Raw genomic sequence first — 10,919 nt, forward strand, 5'->3', positions numbered from 1 at the left:
GTAATGGTGGCTACAGTGATATATTTCAGTTGAAGGATTTTCATTCAGCACAAGATAGTGAAGGGGTCGTTATTGACAGTAATATGCGTGCAAATTTTATTTGCATCTTTGTATAAAACATGGCACGAGTTGAAAAGTTTGAAAATTAAATATGAAGTGGTTTTGATTCACCATTTTGTGTATAAGCAGAGAGGAGAGGTAGATGTCTTTGTTTATATGCCTACAAAACAATGATGAAATGGATCATGGTTATTGTTACAATCATAAGTTGAATACATGAGATCTTCCTTGACTCAAATGAATGATAGTGTACTGATTTCTTCAAAACCTGCTACTTTCTTCCCTATCTCTCTTTCCTCTCAGCTACATAAGATTGTTTTTACTTGTAAAACTATTGATCTAGGTTGGTTGAGTTCTTGTTTCCTTTGTAAAACGAATATTCCAAAAGGACCTACCTATGCTTATTAAGGCCCCAGTAGTTTGAGGTCAAAAGATACCAAGGGTTCTAACCACTTTAGGGTGAATATGGATATAGGGATATAGAGTTTAACATGAAGAGTATGGTAGGCTAAGGATCCTTCCAAGGTCAAGAGTTAGAGATTCTACAAGACAGTATGATGTGTGAATCAAACACAATGAAAAAAAGTATCAAAACGATAGTGATATGTTAGAAAAGGGTATTCTTGTAGTCAAGAGGTTTTGTCTCAATTTTCACAATCAAGTGACAAAGAGCCTTAAAAAAGCCTTTCAATGATAATAACAAAACATAGTCTTTCGAACAGTCACAACTTATAGAAGAGAACAGGCCAGATTCTCACAATCAAGAGTCACTGCCAGAAGACATTAATGCTTGCATGAAAGATTGTAGCAGCATTTGAAACAAACCATTGCAACCCTAGCACAAATAGGAATGAATGAATAAAGATTTGTTAGCAAATCCATCAAAAGGGTAGAGATATTCAATCGCAAGGCCTATCAAAGCATGCATTGCAGTAGATACTATGATTGAATCAAAAGAGCACAAATGCATAAAATCCTCAAAAAGGTTATAAAGCCACAAAAGATAGTTGTGAAGACAAAGATGCAGTCACTTGAAGGGTCTAATAACCTTGCAGAGTGACAGTGGTTAGTCTAAGGGGATAATAATGAAGATCAAAACCCTCGAGGTTAGACAAAGACAATCCAATCATGAAAGTATAGTGAAGAAGGACAAGTAAATGACCTAGAACAATAATATAGAAGCACTATCAAAGAAAAATCCCTGTCAAAAAGTTAGGACATTCATGGGCAATGGGTGCAGACCTCAAAAGATGAGATCAATTTTGATGATAATAGTAGAGCAATTTTGGACACTTAAAAGCATATTTGACCTGAAAATAGATACTTTATATATATGTCTATATATTAGCAGCAGTTTGCATCCCAAAACTTTCATTTTTGGAACATTTGAGAGTCTCTCTTGGCATGAAATAATTTCTATCTGACATCTGAGCTCTTGGAATCTAATCAATCATTTGATCATCATGCAAAATCAGTTGACTATATATGAATGCATCTCTATATTTGTCAATAGGCACACTACCCTTGTTGCAACTATTGCTTCAAAAGTAGATAAGGCAAAACCAGGAGCAAACAGTACATTTAATGTTAGAGGCAAGATGAATACATACCTGCAGGCCTTGTAGCAACCGGAGTCAAAGGTAGAGACGAGATGAAAGCAGATATTCTTTGAATAAGCTACCGCTTGGAGATGAAAAACTTGGCACCATTCATTTGCTGCTTGATATGCTAAATGTTTTTCAAACAAAAATCCACTTGATGTCATTCATTTGCCCTTAATTAGCAGCTCAATATGCTAAAATTCAAGTTTTTCTATCTTTATTTTTTATTTAAGGCAATCAAAATACTTTTAATTTTTAATTTAAGATAATTTAAATAATAATGTAAATGTTTAAGAAAATAATTATTTTGTCTTTAAAAATTGTCTCAAACCTTCTTTTTATGTAGTAGTGGTGAAATGTTATTACTTTTATTCTTATTATATTTTTAATGGAAATAAAAATATAATATAATATAATACATATGCTAATATAATTATTTATTATTTATAAATAAAATTAAGATTTAAATTAATTAATAATTTACAAACAAAAATATTACAATCGATCATTTTTTTAAAAATATCTAGTATAAATCAAAAGTTATGTATAAATGCACATAGAATATGAAGTACCTAGTTTGAAAGCAATGTTGTTTCATTTTCAATTAAAAGCTAAATAGGGGAAAGTACCTAGTAGTTGAGCGCGTTCCAATTCTTGTGATAGAAATTGTTAATTTAATGCCCCATACTTGTTGATTTAATGTCCAACTTTTGTATAACATGTTATCAAATAAGGGATACCTCATGACTAATAGTATAGAGGAGTAGTAGTCATTTATTTAGTCATTTTTATTTATATGACTAATCATTTAGTTGTGTTTCTTACCTAATGACCAAATTAGTCATTTATAGTTGTGTTTTCTTACCCGATGACCAAATTAGTCATTTATTTAGTCATTTATAGTTGTGTTACAAAAAATGACTAAAATTTGGACATTTTTACTTATCGTGACTAAAACTTTTAGTCACCTGATCATTTATTGGTCGTATTTCTACGAGTGATAGTTACAAGAAAGCACTAGAAGATAAGCCACTAACCTCTTTTTGAATAGTGGAGATGATATGTTTCATATGGTTTAAGCTTCTAGACAACTTTCCTTTCCTTTCTTGGGTTGCAATGATCTCTTGTTTTCAACTATTGGGTTTTGTAGATCTGCACGATATTTCCATTATTTAGATGACATGTATAATGTGAATGTCTAGATGTATAAATGGATTTCAGATTTATAGAGATGGTTTTGCAAGTTTCACATGTTAACTAAAATCTATGATATGTAGATCTATAGTATGATTGGACTCAAGGTGTTCTAGATAGAGATAGTTACAAGTTTGCATGGCTGCTTGGAACGTTCGTATTGATCTATGGTTACTCCTATGTGGGTTTGTTTGGAAAATCGGATGTAGCATTGATTTTGGTGTTTGAGTCATAGAAATCCACAGGTCATGCCTAATTATCTATGTTATGCATGATATTGATGTGAGGTTGAATCTTTCAATTGTTTGAGATCGAAGCACTGATTATGTATTTATTCTTTGAGAGTTGCATATGAGTTGATCTTGTAAATTGTTTGATGAGGATTTGGTTTGGTAGGCCTTCTTGTTGGTCACCATTATTACATGGCATGTTGATTGCAATGAGATTTTGTGACTTAATTCTAGGTATCTAAAGTTGCCTATGAAGAAGTGATGTTTATAAGAACCTTTAGGGAATTTATTGAATTGCAAGGATTGAGTTCTCCACAATCAAACCCTTAGATGGATTGATTCAATAATGATGAACCATGGTAAAAAACAACATCTAGGCATGGAATACATTTCCAAAATGATGATGTAATATTTATATAATCTATTTTATCCACTTAAAATCCAATTCATAAATGTGCATATGATTCATTTTTAATTATAATTAGTCTCTAAATATGTCATCTTAATGTACAGCTTGAAATTTACAATTTAATCAATTCACAATAGTTAATATATCTCTTACATTTATATGTAATTGATTCATAGCATGAGAAATTAAATAATTAAATAATTTATATAACTAATATCACCTAATTTCTCAAATTAATCAATATTTATATAGGCGATGCTTTGCTCGTTGAAAACAACTTGCAAAATTTATTTATTCAAGATAAAATATTATGTACAATACGTATTTTAATTAAATCAAATAATGAAACTCTTTTGAAACAACAATAAACTCAATTCTAACAAATCAATTGTACACTCATTTCGCTATGAAGTTTGATGGATTCCCATGGTTCAACAATTTAAAACCCCTAGGTTTTATGGATTTAATAAGATTAGGTCAGCCTATTATCATTCAATTGCATCCTTAGGTCTGGTAATTCTCTAAGTTGATGATAGATGGTGATTTTGTGATGAAGTTAAATTACAATTCTTGACAAAAGTATGAAAAAAAAACTTTTTGACTTTGGGACATACAAACCTCTATATTCAAACAAGCACATACAAAACAAGTAACCAAGATAAAAATAAAAATTTTGATTGTCTTTTTGTTTAATGACCTCTATGCTTGGAGTGTTTAAGGCAAAAGAATTATTGCAGCAATTTTTGCTTAGGATCCACAAATTTTTATATTCAGATGAGCTTTCTTAAAAAAAAAAGGGGCTTATTAAAAAAATTTCAATTGACAGTTAAGAGTGGCACAATTCAGTCTCACTATGAAAAAAACATAAATCTTCGATATGATTATTACATCCAATAACCTCACTGTTGAGCTCATCATGAGGGAAAAGCTTGGCTTCATGCTTTTATCTGATGAAGAATCCAGTAATGTAACCCTGGACTTCAAACTATCTACAGTCTTGAATCATGATTGGCATCCATAAGTTAACAATTGTCTCTATACTATGGCAATTTTGAAAGTATGAATTATATTTTGAAACACAAACAAACTAGAAATCCCTAGACTAAAACCCATTTCAGGACTCAGACTCTCAGGTCCTCAAATTGTTATAAATAATAATAGACAGTCAATAAACTTGCAGGTCAAAGTAAACTACCAAAAATTATTCACCACATAAAGGATAGGCTTCCTGAAATAGGCATACACTCTACTACAATCGACACTTATCATAGATGATAAGCAATGAAAAACATGCTACCAAATCAAGCAAACTAAAACATTTAAAAAGCTATTTTTCCTACTTGTCATGTCAAGGGTTTAAGAAGAGAAATTTATGTATGAAATATTCAGCACATATCCACAGCTCAGAACCCAGTAAGAAATCCAGGAAAAAGATAAGCAGACACATCTCAATCCTATCAAGGATGTGTTTAATCCTTGTGACCCTTTATTATCAAGTTGACTAAGTACCCCCACCTGCATGCATTGTGCGTTTCACAACTTACAACAGTTTATCGAGTGCATTACGCTTGCTGAGGTCGAGGTCATCCACAACACTGCTTATATAACTGGTGTATGGCAGAGTATATTCATTCCAAACTTGTCCATGCAGCACTTTAGGCACTTTTAAAGTTTAACACTGGTTTTCCTGGAATTAAATGATATTGCAAGTATTATGCATGTTATTCTTCTGGGAATCTTGTTATCGAGCAACATGTAAATGTCATTGTCATAAAACTTGTTCAATGCAAGGCACAACATTTTAAGCATTCGTCCTCATGCTCGCTTGAGTCCATCTAACCATTTTAATGAAATGTAAAGCATTAAGATAACTTAGTAATATATTCAAAAACACAAAATGCAATAAGCAGACTCATAAAGCTCTTCTAGGAAGTAGTGACAAGATTTCAGGACTTCAAATAAAATTGATAATGCTAGATTAGATAACAGGTATAGATGCATGAACAGAAGAAATGGAGTTCTCATGGCTTAAAAAATATGTAATATCTAGGATTAGAAGAAATGGAAAACAAGTAATGGATAATTAAAGTATACAGATTACGCTGCTAGACTTGGATCATATATTTCAGATTATGTCTCAATATTGGATTCATGGATGGACTCAAATAACAATTTATAATGAATTATCCAGGAACTCAAGAAATGAATGACCTAAATCATATTCTGCAACATTTGTCAATTAGAAATCTTGTGTGTATCCCCTCTCTAAGTTTAAGTAATACAATCTATAAAAGAATCTCAAAATCCATGCATATTCCATTGTCAATGAACTTTTTATAGTACAAGCATATCTGCAAAATGCATATCCATACTTCCATGTGTTCTTTTGTTAGCATCACGAGATGGATAAGTGGTGAGAATCTTATGCTGAACAGCATCCGGTCTTCTTTGTTGCCGATACCTCATCAACATTTATTGTCTGCCCCTTCCCAGGCACCGCTGCCGCAGCCTCCCCTGCCTCAATGGCCCTCTTGCTAACGATTTTGTAAATTTGAGTCAATACCTGCTTAAAAGCAGTTTCAACATTTGTACTCTCCAGAGCTGATGTTTCCATAAAGTAAAGGCCTTCCCTTTCAGCAAGTTCCTGACCTTCATCTGTAGTAACGGCTCTCAAGTGGCGCAAGTCTGACTTGTTACCAACAAGCATGACCACAATGTTGGAATCACTGTGCTCCCTTAGCTCTTTTAGCCATCTCTCAACATTGTCAAACGTCGCATGTCGGGTAATGTCATACACAAGCAATGCCCCAACAGCTCCTCGATAGTAGGCACTTGTTATAGCTCTGTATCTAAAAAACAAGAAAACCTGATTTCATATCCTCCATACAACAGGACTATTAAAAAACAGAATTAATACAATACCTACCACATGTTAACATTCTGCTAAACGAGAAAAACAGAGGAAAAGGTTGTGGATGATAACATCTTACAGAAACAATGCAACTGTTGTGGATCTGGGATCTAAAGTGTTTAAGTTTCGAAGCCATAAGTTTCTATAAACTGAAAATGGCATTTCAGATAAAGAGAACAGATTATATATATTTCCAAAGTACTTTCACGTTTCAGAGTTATAAATAGATGAATCAGAAGAGGACTATTTCTAATTGGGACAAAATCCTCTTGAGCAATCTGTATGTGTTGCTTTGGAGTTTATAAAAGGAACTGTGATATAGATAAGTTATTGTGAAGTTAAAAGTTCAGTGTCCATGTACTCATTACTCAGCCGCATAGATATCCATAGAAAGTCTAAGTAATGGCATTGATATCCTATGATGGCATAGATATCCATAGGATGTCTAAGTAATGGCAGAGAAGAAAAGCTATACTTCAAAAGGGCTTATAAAACAGGCTAGACAAGCAACAAAGTCCGGGTAAATTATGGAAAATTCCATAACCTGCCAGGTCAAAGAACAACAAATATTACTTTTGCAATGCTCCAGCCACAAAATAGTGGTCCAAATATTAAATATCACAGCCTCACCAGAAACTACTGGCAATTAAAAAACTCAGTGAATTAATGACTCAGATTAGCTAAATACAGGCAAAAGGAAAATTCTGATTCTGCCCCTAATACTGTGAATCTGCTTAAGGAATCTTCGGATGGTTCGTCGGATTCTCACAGCCACAAGAAAAGGTGCTTAAGAGAGAAGATCAGCCTTCTCCTCAATCATGGAAGAGCAGATGGTGAATAATAGGGTGGATCATTCTATGGATCCTCCTTGTTTCAAGAAACACAATTTAGGGGAGAAGGACCTCAACACTAAGGTCAACCAAAAATCCTTAGAACATTTTTTCAAACCCTCATGATTTGGTTGGGGTTCTGTTGTCATTGTAAGGTTGTTACTTGTGCTGTTTTGTTTGGTGCTGTTTGTAGTTGGTGTTTAGTTGTTGTGTTGCTGTCATGCTGGCTGTTTCTTTTTGATCTACTGTGCTTCATGTCATACCTTTCTTAATGTATAAGATTCGAGGTCCTTTCAAAACTTTGCTTATCTTAATAAAAAACACAGGCAAAGACATCCATGTAGCAAGTATTTGCCTTTATACATTTACTCAAATTACCACCCTCTCCAGCAGGAAATCCAGAGGGGCATGCAGAAGGATGCAAGGCAACTTTGTTACATTATAATACTAATGTACACTTGTAAACAAAGGTACTGCAAAGAAATGCATTTCAGTGAATACAAGGAATTTCTCTAGTGATATCCTTCAATATGAAACATGAAAAGTAAAAGGCCAATAAAAGAAGTTTTAGAATAAAACAACGAAGCAGAGATATGTTTTTTCTGTTAATATAATGAATAAGTTTGCTTATAGCAATAGAAAAAGACAATTGCCAGAATGTCAATATTCTTTGAAGGGTCGGACAGAATGGAGCACAGGGTGATTATAGCATGTTAAATATGCATTGCATCATATCCTGCAAAAGTCGCTAACAAAAAACATATTCAACAACTACCTTGTTCTTGATTGAATTATAAAAGAAAAAGCTATAATCGTATGAAGGAATACCTTGCCAACAAAAGTGTTTACCTGTGGAGACCTTGAAAATCCTGCTTACAATCAGGGACAGATGCATGATGTAGAATGAGATGGACATATTCTAAATAAATAAGATAAATCAGGTAATTAAAACATTGGATGAACAATATTTTAATTTAAATTGTTCATATATACAAGTTGAAGCAAACTGAGTATGAGAGGTCCCTTGTAATGCGCCTCAACCGTCACAAACCGGGACATGTTTCTGCTGCATGTGGTATTTCAAGGGAGATTAATTATAGGCATTTTAAGGATCTGGAGGATCCTTCTGCCCCTCAGAAAGAGCTGTCTCCCATTGGAGGGGATTGATGGTATGGATTGTCCTTTAGTAATAAGGTGAACTCAAAGAGCAACACCACTTTGACAGTGAAAAGTAAAGTTTCGGATTTGGCTGTAATTTTTGATTCTCCTCATGGCCCTTTGAACTATAACAAGGAAAATTGATTGTCATTAATGTTTTCAGGTGAACTTCCAAATCCCAACAAGGAGGGTTCTGATGTGGATTAGCGTTGTGATGCTAGATCAAAACAAAGCTCTCTGATGTATTTTGAATTTAAACCATCTTACATGGTGATTCTGTTATTTTGTGGTGTGTTACAATATGTTTTGATCTCCCTTATGTAGGGTGTAGTGGTTTGTTTTATTGTCTCGCCTCCGGTGTTCCTTACTGTTCTTGATTGTTGCTGGTTGTTTTTTGCTTGTTTGTTAGGGGCTTGGTCCCTCCGGTTCACAACTCGACTCCGATCAAAAGCGTTTTACCATAATAAAAAACAGAATGGAAGCCCAGACCAACGAGTCAGTAGAAGCTGCTACAAACAAATTCCCATTCGCCCCTATCCCTCGCACTGAAGATTTCTGACAGATTAGGATTCAAACCCAATACCTACTGCTTTTTTATCACCGAGTTACGCTCATTTCCAGATGAGACTTCCATTAATCCCTAATCCCACCATCCCCACTCCCAGTCCCCAACAAAAAACTAACAAAAAGAACAAACCCCAGAGAGAAATAATAAACCCCACATATGGTGGTATGCATGAAGCTTTCAAAACTATTCTAGCTTATTAAAAGTGTTTTTGGATTCAATTTGCTAAGAAATTTTAGTATCAATATTTTCGGTCATTCTGTAATCCAATATCAAGATGAGAAACAAACTGCAAAACATTGCTGCTTAAAAAGAAGGAAAGACGAGAAAGAGGGAAGCAAAACAATGGGAATAGATTTTAAGAATGAAACAATTAAAGACTTAAAAGAATTAAAAGAGTTCAGAAATTGCTTAGAAAAGATCAACCACATAATTATAACATAAAGTTCAAACTTCAAAGGTATCTAATATAATTCAACCATTACCGCAGGCAAGTCGCAATAGTATTTTATTCTAAGCTTTAATCAGTCTGGTCTAATATACCATCTTATGGACGAAAATTATGCGAAATCTGTCACACAAAACAATACCAAACCCAAACTCATAAAAGAACCTTTAAAAGGAAAAAGATTACGAAGAACATTAAATCAATACCATACCCATAAAAGAAACCAAACAAGAGAAAAAATTACAAAAAACATATAGAGGTACTTCTATGAAACAATACCATACCCGTAAAAGAACCCAAACAAGAAGAACATTTAAAAAAAAACATATAGTACCTGTTTAACAATATCATACCCTCAAAAGAGCCCAAGTAACAGAAAGTTCAAAACAAATTAAAAAAGAACATACATACCTCTCCTGACCTGCTGTGTCCCATATTTGTGCCTTGATCAGTTTATCATCAACTTGAACACTCCTTGTGGCAAACTCCACACCAATAGTGGACTTAGAATCCAAGTTGAATTCATTCCTTGTAAACCTTGACAGAAGATTTGATTTCCCCACACCAGAGTCCCCAATGAGTACACCCTTGAACAGATAGTCATAATCATCCTCAGACCTGAATGCCATATCCTCTTGATACTCTGATTACTCAGAAAACCCAAAAGTCACATACACAATAAAAACATACACCCAAAATTCAAAACCCAACACAAAGGAAGGCCCAAAATTCATACACCCAACACAGAGGAAGGCTCAAAATTCATACACCCAACACGAGCATAAACCCAGAATTCCCCGACACAAAGGAAAGGCCCAAAATTCATACACCCAACACAAGCATAAACCCAAAATTCGTATCCCCAATACAAATTCAGACCCAAAATTCATACACATAAGCAAATGATAGACGCAAAATTCATATGCCTATAAAATCATAGTCCCACAATTCCCATACTCGAAAATCTAAGAATTAAAATCAATTTTACCCATAGATTATAATCAAAACTCAGATACTCGAAAATATGTTTCTCTTCTCCCTCACCCTACCCTACTACCATATTCATTAACATTCAAACGAACACATATACTATTGTTTCCCCTTTAATTCTTCTGATATTTGCTTGAATGCTTAATCATTAAGTCCTATCATGAGGAAGGATCTTTATATTGTTGGCCCATGGGAAGTATAATGAGCATGTAAAATTTAAAATTGTCGATGAACAGTTGACGTATATTTGGCCTAGTGCATAGACAAGTGGAGGATATTATGAGCATGTCAATTTTTTAAAATAAAAAATTAGTGAAGGTATCTTTGGCCTATTCTTTGTAATGGACGAGAGGGAAGTTGACTCTGGACCATGGTTTCATAGAATTGGTAATCACAAGGGACAAGGAACGGTGGAGGATTTGGGATTCTAACCAGCCTCGAGATTCACTGTGTCATCTCCTTTGTACTTAGTTTTTGTTTTTCGTGTGGTTTTAAAGCTGCTAGTGGTAATAGTTGCAGTCTA

At 33.9% G+C, this 10,919-nt stretch overlaps 1 protein-coding gene across 1 annotated transcript; it reads right to left on the bottom strand.

Moving 5' to 3' along the window:
• Positions 1-5,650: 5,650 nt before the first annotated feature.
• LOC131048797 (ras-related protein RIC2) lies at positions 5,651-10,680 on the bottom strand. Its single transcript, XM_057982866.2, has 2 exons — positions 9,818-10,680; positions 5,651-6,343 (listed from the first exon to the last, which is right to left on the bottom strand). The coding sequence occupies exons 1-2, from the start codon at positions 10,033-10,035 to the stop codon at positions 5,917-5,919; spliced, it is 645 nt and encodes a 214-aa protein (XP_057838849.1). The 5' UTR covers positions 10,036-10,680; the 3' UTR covers positions 5,651-5,916.
• Positions 10,681-10,919: the final 239 nt, after the last annotated feature.

This window comes from Cryptomeria japonica, chromosome 8 (genome assembly GCF_030272615.1).
Source record: "Cryptomeria japonica chromosome 8, Sugi_1.0, whole genome shotgun sequence".
Classification (NCBI taxonomy): domain Eukaryota; kingdom Viridiplantae; phylum Streptophyta; class Pinopsida; order Cupressales; family Cupressaceae; genus Cryptomeria; species Cryptomeria japonica.

Coding starts and splice junctions, on each gene's coding strand:
- LOC131048797 (XM_057982866.2), bottom strand. CDS start 10,035: ATGGCATTCAGGTCTGAGGATGATTATGACTATCTGTTCAAGGGTGTA. Junction 6,344..9,817: donor GACACAGCAGGTCAGGAGAG/GTATGTATGTTC, acceptor CTTGTTTTTTAG/ATACAGAGCTATAACAAGTG.